The 12,271-nt window shown below is 45.0% G+C and overlaps 1 protein-coding gene across 4 annotated transcripts in view; it reads left to right on the top strand.

Moving 5' to 3' along the window:
* The window catches only part of LOC101435624 (uncharacterized), a 215,078-nt gene that overhangs the window by 94,196 nt on the left and 108,611 nt on the right, over positions 1–12,271 (top strand). For all 4 annotated transcript variants that reach the window (XM_004446875.4, XM_004446876.5, XM_071218126.1 and 1 more), the window contains one exon: positions 2,673–2,918. In XM_004446875.4, the coding sequence (XP_004446932.1) occupies positions 2,701–2,918 (218 nt within the window). In that variant the 5' untranslated portion in view covers positions 2,673–2,700. The remainder of the gene's footprint in view (positions 1–2,672; positions 2,919–12,271) is intronic.

Consider the following 12,271-nt stretch of genomic DNA (forward strand, 5'->3'; position numbering starts at 1 on the left):
ACTGAATGCCAGATGTTATACTAAAACTTGGTAGAGGCTGTGCATGATGTTATTTTCCTCCAGAGGTGATTTAGTTTTTCTTCCTGCTGGCAGATAGTATATGTATGTGTATATAACTTTGACCCAGGCTGGTCAATTTAAGGTTTGTCCTCACCGTAAGGGAGTAGAACCTTTGGGATTGCAGCTGGGAAGTCTGGGATTTTTGCCCTCTTCCTCAGCAGCTTTCAAGCTAATTTTTGTGTACCCAGCACTGATCCTCCTATTTTCTCCTTAATTTTTATTCTCACAGCAGCTGCTTTCCGCTGGTTTCTCTTCAACCTTGTGTGTGCAGCTTAGGAGTCAGAAAATGACTGAGGAACAGTTGCATCATCAGGCTCACTTCTTTTTTTAGATTTATTTTTCATTTCTCTCCCCTTCCCGCCCCCTCCCCACCCCCAGCGTCTGCTGTCTGTGTCCATTCGCTGTCTATTCTTCTGTGTCCGCTTGTATTCTTGTCAGCCGCACCCAGAATCTGTGGTTAGGGCATCCGTCTACCACATGGGAGGTCCGCGGTTCAAACCCCGGGCCTCCTTGACCCGTGTGGAGCTGGCCCACGCGCAGCGCTGATGCGCGCAAGGAGTGCCGCGCCACGCAGGGGTGTCCCCCGCGTAGGGGAGCCCCACGCGCAAGGAGTGCGCCCCGTAAGGAGAGCCGCTCCACATGTAAAAAGCGCAGCCTGCCCAGGAATGGCGCCGCACACACAGAGCGCTGATGCAGGCTCACTTCTTTGCAGTTCGTTCTTCTCCTGGATGTTGGCCATTCAGATTTTGTCTGTCCTTCTAGCACAGCAAACCGACCACAAGCTCTAGGTTGCTATTCTCTCTCCAGGCTCTATTTACCACTTGGTGAATTGGCAGCTACCCTGATGAGAAAAGCAGTGGCAAATGCAAGGCTTGCCTCAGGGTTGCAGCTCATAAATCCCTGCTGCCCTATTTTCTGATACCTTCAAACAGCTCGTCTTTTATAAGTCTTTAATCTAGCATTTATAGTCACTCTGAAATGGAGCAATTATTCTGATTCTAGTTTTTCCATCATAACCAATAGTAGCAGTCATCTTTCCACTTAGCACATTTCATTACATTTGTATGGAAATGAGTGAGTACAGTCAAATTGGCAAAGCCTTTAAAAATTGATTGGGAAATTGGTCTGCTCATACACTGCTGGTGAGGGTACAAATTGGTTCTACCTTTCTGGAGGGCATTAATTTCTATTAAAAACCTTAACAATTCACTTACCCCTTGACCCAGCAAATCTGCCTCTAGGGATTTATCTTAAGAAAATAATCATGGATGCCAGTGAAGATTTATTTGCAAAGATTTCCAGCCCAATAAACAAAATTAGAATCAAACTCCCGTATGCAGCAATAGGGGATCTGGTAAATTGTGGTGCTTCAGTACAATGGAACATTTTTTTTTTAAAGCTTTATTTATTTATTTTTTAAAAGGATTTATTTATTTATTTAATTCCCCCCCTTCCCCTGGCTGTCTGTTCTCTGTGTCTATTTGCTGTGTCTTCTTTCTTTGTCCGCTTCTGTTGTTGTCAGCGGCTCGGGAAGTGTGGGCGGCTCCATTCCTGGGCAGGCTGCACTTTCTTTCGCCCTGGGCGGCTCTCCTTACGGGGCGCACTCCTTCCGCGTGGGGCTCCCCTACGCGGGAGACACCCCTGCATGGCAGGGCACTCCTTGCACACATCAGCACTGCGCATGGGCCAGCTCCACACGGGTCAAGGAGGCCCAGGGTTTGAACTGCGGACCTCCCATGTGGTAGACGGACGCCCTAACCACTGGGCCAAGTCCGTTTCCCAGTACAATGGAAATTAATGGAATTTGACATTTATAAATGATATAGATGAATATTTAAATATATTAATGATCTGTTGTTAAGTGCAAGAGATGACAAAACAACATGTATAGTATGATGCTATTTAAAAATATATATACAGATATATAAGTATAGGATTGGAGTAATGTACATGAAAGTGTTAATAGCTGTTATTATTGGATTGTTGGATTTTTCCTTCTTTTGTTTATACATATTTTGAGAATATTTCTGTAGGTCATTCCTTTTTTTTTTTAGGTACTGAGGCTGGGGACTGAACCCAGGACCTCACGTGTGGGAAGCTGGTGCTCAACCACCAAGCCACATTGGCTCTCCAGGGCATTATTACTTTTGTTATAAGAAAAATTAATATGCATTTTAAAAACTTACAATTGGCAGGACCAGTTGAAAATGTTCTGTGGCAGGTATTTTATTTTATACTGGTGTCCTGACGCTGTCTTTATGCCATTTAGTAGTGTTAAAGAGTTCATCAGAAACAGCGCCCTCCCTGAAAATCCTTTGTGGAACAAAAAAGCTCCATAAGAACATACTTTAAATGCCCACTAGTCAAATTCAAACAAAGGTTTCATTTCTTTCTGGCACTGGATCCCAGAGACTTTTTAGTAAGGAGACCATTTTTAAAAGGAAATAGGTTTGTGACAAGGACCTAGATTATAAGGAATATTATTTCTTAGAAAACAATCAAATTTCCTTTGGAAATCGGTGGCCAATATTTAATGCAGTCATTTTGTAAAAGTAGAATCAAGATTTCTGAAAAACACTCAGATCTGTTGACTACTGTGTTTTTTCCCGAAGGCACTTTCCAAGGCACGAGGCACCAGCTATGACCTTTTGGGTTTCGAGGCTGCTCCCTAGGAGTATCCATTCCTTGGCTACATCCTCAGAGAATCAGAAGGTTGAGAACTATCTTCGGCACCACGAGGCCTATGGGTACTTCTTGCCCATCCAGACGAGGTGGCAGGACAACGATCAGTACGGCCATGTGAACAATGCCGTGTACTACAGCTACTTTGACACCATTATCAACCACTACCTGATCAGGTAGGCTTGGGTTCTTTCCCCCCTGACTCCCACTTCATTTCTTGGGCATACCCTCAGCTGGGAGTTCCTGAAGGGCATCCTGGGAAGAGATTCCTGTGTGCTTTTTTGGTTGAGCAAATGGAAAGCCAGACTATTCCAGGAGCACCGCCCTGAGAGTGAGGAGCATGTTGCTGTGCTGTCCCTGCAGACTCAGTTGTTTGTATATCTTGGTCCTTTGCACTAAATTGTCAGCAAAAGTGCGGGCTTTGAATTTCAAACAAACACCTACACAACAAACCACAGGATGTTCAGACCCTCGGCAACTTGAGCAGACAGCAGTATCAACCCTCACGACCTTTTCATAAGAAAAGCAGCTGCTTCCCCCAAAGAGGGCACAGAAGCGAGAGAGGAGAGTAAAGATGAAAGTTGAAAAATGTCTTTCAAATGCCATGATGACATGTGTGATTGCTGTCTGTTTTCAAGACTGGCTAGTATAAACTTGGTTAATAGTATCGTCTTTATGAAAGATTATCTTAAGAGATATCCGCAGAAATCCTAGCTCCTGTGCAGTTTTGATCGATTTAGCCTTATTGAATCTTCTGTAAAAATAGCTCACATTTATTGAGAACTTCCACTGTGTTTAGTTCTGTGATGCATTTTACACAAATTCTTACATGTAATTTTTAAAGTGACTCTTATCAGAGAGTAGCAGAGGTTTCCAGTGCAATGCCTGAACCTCATTGCCTGTGTCCTTTTGAGGCACACTGACCTGTCAGCTGCTGGCATCAAGATTTCTTTGACTCACGACTTTCTGTCGCTACCAGAACCTTGTTTGCCAGTGGGACCAGAAGTGCTGAGGAATTACTACCCTTGGAAGCAGCCTTCAACCACTGACTGAGGGGAGTTGGTATGTAAATAGCCCAGCTTCCTCACCTAAGAAAACTCTGAGGCACATACTTTCCACTGGCTTTTCCAGTGGGATTAAGCTCCAGTTACCCAGAGTGGTAACTCTTTTTTAAAAATTGAGATAAAATTTACATGTCCTGATATTCTCCATTTTAAAGTATACATTTCAGATATTTTTAGTATAGTCACAGTGTTGTGCAACCACCACCATGATCTAATTTCAGAACATTTCCCTCACCCCAAAAGGGTGACAATATTTGATTATAATATGTCATGGTATGGATCTATGTGAGATTATCCTTTTGGAGTTTGTTAAGCATTTTGGATATATATTTTCATGTCTTTTGCTATATTTGAGAAGTTCTCAACCATTATGTCTTAACAATATTCTCTCTGCCCCTTTTTCTCTTTCTGCTCCTTCTATGACTCCACAATGTCCATATTTGTATACTTGATAGTGTCCCATAGTTTCCTCAGGCTCTGTTCACTTCTTTTCATACCTTTTTCTTTCTGCTTCTTAGACTGGATGATTTCGATGGTCTTATCAAGTCCACTGATTCTTTCTTCTGCCAAATGCAATCTGCTATTAAGCCCCTCTGGGGAATTTTTAAGTTCTGTTACTATGGTTTTCAGTTCTCTTTGGTTCCTTTTCATAATTTCAGTCTCTCTGCTGATACTCTCCTGCATTTATCTATCATTTTCCTGATTTCTTTTAGTTCTCTGCCCATGTTTTCATTTAGCTCTTTGAGCATATTTAGGACCATTAAAAAAAAAAGATTTATTTATGTATTTATTCCTCCTCCCTCCCTCGATTGTCTGCTCTCTGTGTCCGTTTGCTGTGTGTTCTTCTGTGTCTGCTTGTATTCTCTTTAGGTGGCTCTGGGAACTGATCCTGGAACCTTCTGGAGTAGGAGAGGGGCGATCATTCTCTTGAGCCACCTCAGCTCCCTGTTTTGCTATGTCTCTTATTGTCTCTCCTCTGTGTCTCTTTTTGTTGTGTCAACTTGCTGCGCCAGCGCTCTGTGTTGGCCGGCATTCCTGTGTGGGGTGGCCCTTGTGTGTAGGAGCGGCACTCCTGTATGGGCCAGCACTCTGTGTGGGCCAGCTCGCCATGCAGGCCAGCTTGCCTTCACCAGGAGGCCCTGGGCACCGAACCCTGGACCTCCTGTATGGTAAACAGGAGTCTAACTGCTTGAGCCACAGCCACTTCTCAGGACCATTATGTAAAAAGTCTTTATTTAGAATGTCCCAGGCCTGACCCATCTCACTGATGATTTCTAAGGCTTTAATCTCATTCTTTTCCTGGGCCATTGCTTCCTGTTTCTTTGTATGGTTTGTCATCTTCTGTTGAAACTTGGACATTTGGGTATTTTAGTGTGTTATCACTGGAATTTACATTCTGAGACATCTTGTCCTTAAACTTATATCCAGCCAGTGCATGACAGAACTTTCCTTGAATGCCAAGAGCTAAGAAAAAAAAACAAAACTCAAAAAAAAAAAAGAGGACGAAGAGGAAAAGGGAAAAAAGAAAATACCTTTCCCAGTCTGTACAAAATTAACCTGTAGAGGTATTCTCCTTCAGGAATTATCCATAGAATGAGTTAGAGAATAGCTCCATGCCAAAGTGTAGGGACCTCCCTGGTCCTTTCTGTGTATCTATCTTGTCTTGGGCATGTGAATGTGGCCCTAGGAATTCCTTGTTACACAGTTCCAAAAGTCCCCTCTTTGCTAGGAAACAGTCCCCTTACATTCCTGGGCATTGCACTGGGTGTTATGCAGTCAGCAATCCTTTGTCCCAGGCAGCATGTCTTGACTGATCTTCCACAGCATTCTTGAGGAGAGCATGGTGAGCTACCTGCTACATGCTGGGCAAGTTCTGGGTCAATGAAATTGGGCCAGTCATACAATTTTCCCAGTATTTGCATAAGGGCTCCTCTGTTCCCTCCAGAACCAGGAACAAGGATCTGCCTCAGGAGTGCAGGCCAGCTTTGCACCAAGCAGGTGAGCAATGAGAGAGGGGTTAGCCAGGGTGCCATGAAGGCCTACTGCTTTAAGTTGCCTTTGTTTCCCCTTGATTTGGTGCTTGCCCTGTTACTGCAATCCTTTCACTATTTTCTGGAGCTTTAGGAAAGATGTTTTGCCTGTTCTTAATGGTTGTTCAAAGTTTCTGTGGGGTGATACAGCCCTGAAGCTTCTTACTCCATCATCTTGATTGGGGCAGGGCTGCCCATTTTAAATTGAATTATTTGCTTTTTATTATTGAATGATAAGAGTCCTTTATATACTAGACTATTACAATATATATATGATTTACAAATATTTTTCCTGTTGTGTGGGCTTTTTTTTTTTTTAACTGCTTGCTAGTGTCCTTTGATGCACAAAAGTTTTTTTTGTTTTTTTGTTTTTTATTTTTGGGAGGTGCCAGGAATTGAACCCAGGACCTTGTACATGGGAAGCAGGTGCTCAACCATGGAGCTGCATCTGTTCCCCAATGAGAGTTGCTTTTTTTTAAAATTTGTTTATTTGTTAGGTTGGTTTTTTTAGGAGGTACTGGGGATCAAACCTGGGACCTTGTACATGGGAAGCAGGTGCTCAATCACTTGTGTTACATCCACTCCCCCCAAATTTTTTAATGTTTATGAAATAGTAGTAACTTTTAAAACAACAACCTTTTATTGGTTATTTCCCTTCTGGCCCCTTCCTCATTCCTCCTGGAGCACGTAATCTACAAAATGTACCAGATTGCAGATTTGCTGTTTGGGACTTGAATTTCGTTTTTCTTTTAGAAAGGATATATATACTCCAAAGCCTACTGAATAATTTTACCTCTGAGAGTCCCTGCTTCTCTCCTGTGAGCTATGTGGTCCTGGATCTTCATACTCATTTTACTTTGTGTGCACCTGTCAGTAATTTCTCTAGGAGTAGCTCTCACTTGCTTACTTATGAATAATAAATCATCTTTTTCAGCACTCATTTTAGCTTTTAGGAGAGTGTGCAATTTGTACTTTGAAAACCGCAGCAGGAGGTTTGAGGCTGTTTGTAATCTCACATCATTTTTCACATAGAGAAACCTGACAGTGAATTTTCCAACTTGCTCCAGGGTTACCCACACTTTCTCAGGCAGGGTGAGCCTGTAACTTTCTTTGGGTTGGTTTTTAAAAGCCACCTAAATGCAGTTGAGACTTAATGGTATTTGCCTTTTGTGGCTTGTGAATGTCTCCCTCTCATGGAAGGGGCTTCTGGAAAGACGACGGGCAGATGATAATGGTTGAGTCCTTTATCTGAGGGAGAGTGTCTGTGTGGTCCCAATTTGTTACCAAGTGCTTTAACCAAGGTCTGCTTCTGCCTGTTCTGGGGATGGGGACAGGGGTTGACAGCTTGAAAGGAGGGGTTTCTGCCAGAATAGAGGGTGTCTTGTCTCCTACAGAAGTCTCCAGTTATGACACATCGATTCTCAAATTGTGAAAATCCCCTGACTGTTGCGGCCAGGGACTTCCGAATCATGATAAATAGAGAAAGTGGGTGTATTTTTATACTTCTCTAAGAGATCCGAGGATTGTTGGATGGACTGCTTGCTCACTGCCTGTCAGAAGCAGAGTGAGCGCCGGCATCCTGTAAGGGTGTGAGGACCTGGGGCCACCTGAGGGGGGCAGCCCCTTTTCGCGCGCTGGGCAGTGTTAGCCAAGGAGCGAGGAGAGCGGCCCTGTGGTGGCAGCAGAGCTCGCAGCTGGCTTGCACTCCAGCCCCCTTTCACGCGGCCTAGTGACGGCCAGGCCACACGCCTGCCAGACTCCCGTGGGATAATCAAGGAGCAGCCAGCTCGCCCAGGACGTTCCTTCATCGAGCGGGTTTTTTCCAGGAGGAGGCGGGCAGGGAGCTGTGGAGAGCTTGGCGGAGAATGGTGAGAAAGGCCGCGGAACAGGCCGCCGCCTGCCCCGAGTTCCCACCACTTTGACACGCGAAGGGGTTAAGTCATTCTTGAACAGTTTATCGCACATCAATTGTAATTAAATATGTTTATATTAAATTATGTTCTGTAATTAATGTAAAATCCTTTAGCCTATGCTGTTATTAGAACCAGATGCTGAAGTACCAACAATATTTCACCGTGACTGTGCTGCCTCGCCAGCTGTCTGACGGTAATTACTTTAATCTCAGCTTGTTATCTAATTATCACCTTTGTAAAGGGAAAAGTACTCTCTAATGCTTACTGATTGTTTCAGATGATGATGAAGAGTGGGAACAGCTGTCAGAGATCTCGGGCCCTGTTTATCGCAATGAGGGAACTTATCCCGAAGCCTATTCAGGGCTGAACTGCCGAAAAAATAGGGGCTGGGTGGGAACTGGGGGCTGGCCCTATTCGAGCCAGTCGGGCCGGGGCCGGGGTGAAGGGTGTGGCCTCTGGGAGAAACTGGCTGGCGACACCTGCTGCCTCAGCCACTGTGAGGGGCAAGCTACTTAATCTGTTTCAGACTCGTTTACCACACCTGTCACATGGAGATAGTAATACTAGAATCTACCTCAAAGGATTGTTGTGAGGATTGAATGAGATAATGCTTAGTGCTTGATAGTTGTGCAGACTTAGTAAATGTTAGCCATTCTTCCTTCCTCAGAAAAAATCAAGGTGGTTTTTTTCTTTCCTTCTTAGCGGTGATAGCCAAATCTATTTCGAAATACTCAAAGTGGGTATCTAAATGCCAGGCACATGGCGTTATCAATTTGTTTTCCGAACTATATTTAAGTTCTGTCTTTTTGGGAATTAAATTTACCTTTGCATTGTTTGTTCAAAAATGGTTCCTCAAACTTGTCAATGTAAATACGTAAGCCCAGGGAAATCTTAAAGCTCCTCTGGAGAATAAGTGGTTTGACTATAGTATTTCCAGTATGTATTTGCAAATCTGTAGTTGATGTGGCAACTACAGTTCATTTCTAAACAGCCATTAAAGAAGATCCCCTTAGGATGTTTACTAAGCTTTTAGGGTCCTTTCGTCCTTTACCTTAGAGGCTCCATCCCCCCTGGAGGGGAGCTGGCACTGGCCCTCCCTGCCATGCGAATAGCGGAGCAGGTGGGCGAGGGCAGGGCTGAGGAGAGGGCGCTCAGCCTTGGAGAGGAGCCCGGGTGGGAGGTAAGCCTGCACTGTTCGCAAGGTCTGCGGCAGGGGAAAGGAGCGCCCGCCTTCAGGACCCGGGTCATCAGAATGGAGTCCCTCGGAGCCACAGAGGAGGGGTATTTCTTTTTTTTTAAAGGTGTACATCTTATTCAGGGAATAGGAAAAGAGAAAGGAATGGAAGGGGGCAAGAAAAGAGGAAGTAAAGTACAGGACTTTGCACGAAGAGCTAGAAGAGGAGCGAGGAGGCAGGAGACTAGTGACAAGGAGCGCCGACTAGTGTCAGAGCTACCTTGGTTCCAATTCACACTTCGTTAATAGGTGTGGCCTCATCTTAGGGTTTCCAATGAACTTTTAAAAGATATTGTACAGGCACCCTGCCCCATGTTATTGATGATAATTAAGGTTAATAATGCTTGCAAGGTGTGTAATAAGTGCTCAATGAACTATGATTTTATCACCAGGAAGGGCCACAGTGAGGGAAGTGTGCCCAAGGCAGGCAATCAGGGTGTTGAGGTCGAAGGACCTTTTCTAACAATTACAGATGTAGACACGTGGAGTGTGTCAATTAGGGTCCAGTCAGGAAAACAGAAGCCTCTCAAGGTAGTTTAACCAGAGGGAACACAGGTGTTGGAAGGACTCAAAAAACAAAAGGGAACAATGATGGAATGCTGATATTAGTGACTTCAGAAAATGTTCTTACTTCTAGGGCTGGGGGAACAAAGAGAGGAAGTGATGCTGCCAGAGCCCAGAACCATGGAGAAGGGGCTGGACCTGGAGAAGGGGCCGTGCCAAGCCAGTGCTGGGAATTAGAAGAGGCTGCCAAGGACTGGGGAGGAAGGGGAGAGAGGCTCGAGCTCAGAATCCATTACTCCCATAAGATGCTGGAGCCCACTGCTGACTGCTGCTGCTGCTGCAGAAAAGCTGACAGAGTTGGAAGGAGGATAGGTCCTTTCTTCCCCCCCCTCCTGCAGTCCAGACGTCCACTGCTGCCTCCCATTGGTAGAACCAAACCACAGGCCACCTAGCAAGGGAGTGTGTGGGGTCCTCATGCCCTTAAAATAATAGCAGAGCATAGAAGTGTGGGAATCGGGGTTGAGAGCAAGCAGGCAGATGGCCAGCATGGGGTAAGGCTGCTTTGCATGGTGTCCCTTTCTTTGCAGGTGGCATCTAATGGCAGATGCTCTTCAATCATTGGAAAGGGGTACACAGGTACCTCTTACTTGGCTGAACTTCTAGCTCTTCTAGACTCCCCTGGCCTGCTATGGTCCATATTCCCACACTTCAGAGTGACCCATGCCAGGTGTATTTTAGGGTCCTAGTCACTCCCCTCTCCCCACCTAGCAGTTTGGAAAAACCATGAATAGCATGGTTTTCATTTAATTGATATCTTCCTCTTTGTTTGTTTTTTATTTTTTTCAAGGGAAAAGTAAGATTTAGGTCTAGGTTTTATTTTCATCTGGATGCAAAGAGCAAATAAATAAAGCAAGTGTGCTTCATTTCACCTGTAAGAAGGAATCCTGCTTGGCCATTAAAGAATATGGGCTGGAGCCAGAAAGACGTGTCTTCTCTTCCCTGCTCTGTCAGTAGTTGTGTCTCCCAAGTTGCTTATCCTTTTTCCACTTCAGGGTCTTCATTTGTTTAAAGGAGTAAATAATATTAACCTCCCTTGCGAGGTCTAACTGGGGTAATGTTTGTAAATCCCTCAACACAGTATCTGGCACATGGTAAGCTATCAAAGCATGAGGACCACTGTGTAATTATAGTGTTACTGTGTCTCTGCTGCAGGGGTTCTTAACCTTTTTTATCCCATGGATCCCTTTACCAGTCAGGTGAAAACCACAGACCCCTTACTAAGTCCACACTATACCATGTATTATTATTATTATTATTATTATTATTTAAAGATTTATTTTTTATTTATTTCTCTCCCCTTTCCCACCCCCTTGTCTGCTCTCTGTGTCCATTCACTGTGTTCTTCTGTGACTGCTTCTATCCTCATCAATGGCAATGGGAATCTGTGTTTCTTTTTGTTGCGTCATCTTGCTGAGTCAGCTCTCCGTGTGTGCGGCGCCATTCTTGGGCAGGCTGCCCTTTCTTTCGTGCTGGGTGACTCTCTTTACGGGGCGCACTCCTTGCGCGTGGGGCTCCCCTACGTGGGGGACACCCCTGAGTGGCAGGACATCCCTTGCATGCATCAGCACTGCTCATGGGCCAGCTCCACACAGGTCAAGGAGGCCCAGGGTTTGAACTGCGGACCTCCCATGTAGTAAGTGGACGCCCTAGCCACTGGGCCAAGTCTGCTTCCCTACCGTGTATTATTTAATAAATATATCACACCCACACCAACACATCCCCACAAGAATAGTGTTTTTTTTTTTAATTTTAATTCAAGCTTATAGACCCCTTGTTAAGACCCAGACTTTTGTTTATTTTTATTTTTTATTTTTTCTTTATTTTCTTTTAAATGTTACATTAAAAAAATATAAGGTCCCATATATCCCCCACCCCTCCCACATCAACAAACTCTTCCATCACTGTGGCAAATCCACTGCACCTGGTGACTACATTCTGGAAAACGGACATGGACACATGTCCACATTGTACATGGACAATGGTCCACATTGTAGTCCACACTCTCCCCCAGTCCACCCAGTGGGCCACAACAGGACACACAACGTCCAGCATCTGTCCCTGCAGCACCACCTAGGACAATTCCAAATCCTGAAAATGCCCCCATACCATATCTCTTCTTCCCTCTCCCGACCATCAGCAGCCACTGTGACCACCCTCTCCACATCACTACTACAATTTCTTCCCTTACTAATCACAATAGTTCCCCAGCAGAACACCAGTAAATCCACTAATTCATACTCTATTCCTCCATCTTGTGGACCTGGGATGGCTATGTCCAGTCCCCTTCTACATCAAGAGGGGGGTTAGATTCCACATGGATGATGGATGTAGTTCTCCTGCTTGCAGCTGTAGGTACTCTTGGCTCCCACGTGTGGTGGTTGACCCTCTTTACCTCCTTGTTAGCTGGTTGGGGTAAGTCCAAGAAACCGGAGGGTAGGAGTTGCAAGTCTGTTGAGACCCAGGGCCTGGCCATCACATGGACAGTCCAGAGATTCAGGTCTCCTGAGTATACACCAACCCAAATGCCAACCACAGGTCCGGTAAAAGTGACAGAAGAGGCATGCGTAGAAAGGTTATATCTGAGTCCAACTCCATCACACTCAGGAGCACAAACTCCAAAGTAGGGCCAACTGACATGGCCCTGAACTCCAGAGCCATCTGCCTTGACCATAGAACCTGTGGGTCGCTGCAGCCCTCAGGAGAACCAGCACCTGGGTTTCCATC

Source organism: Dasypus novemcinctus, chromosome 10 (genome assembly GCF_030445035.2).
Source record: "Dasypus novemcinctus isolate mDasNov1 chromosome 10, mDasNov1.1.hap2, whole genome shotgun sequence".
Lineage (NCBI taxonomy): Eukaryota > Metazoa > Chordata > Mammalia > Cingulata > Dasypodidae > Dasypus > Dasypus novemcinctus.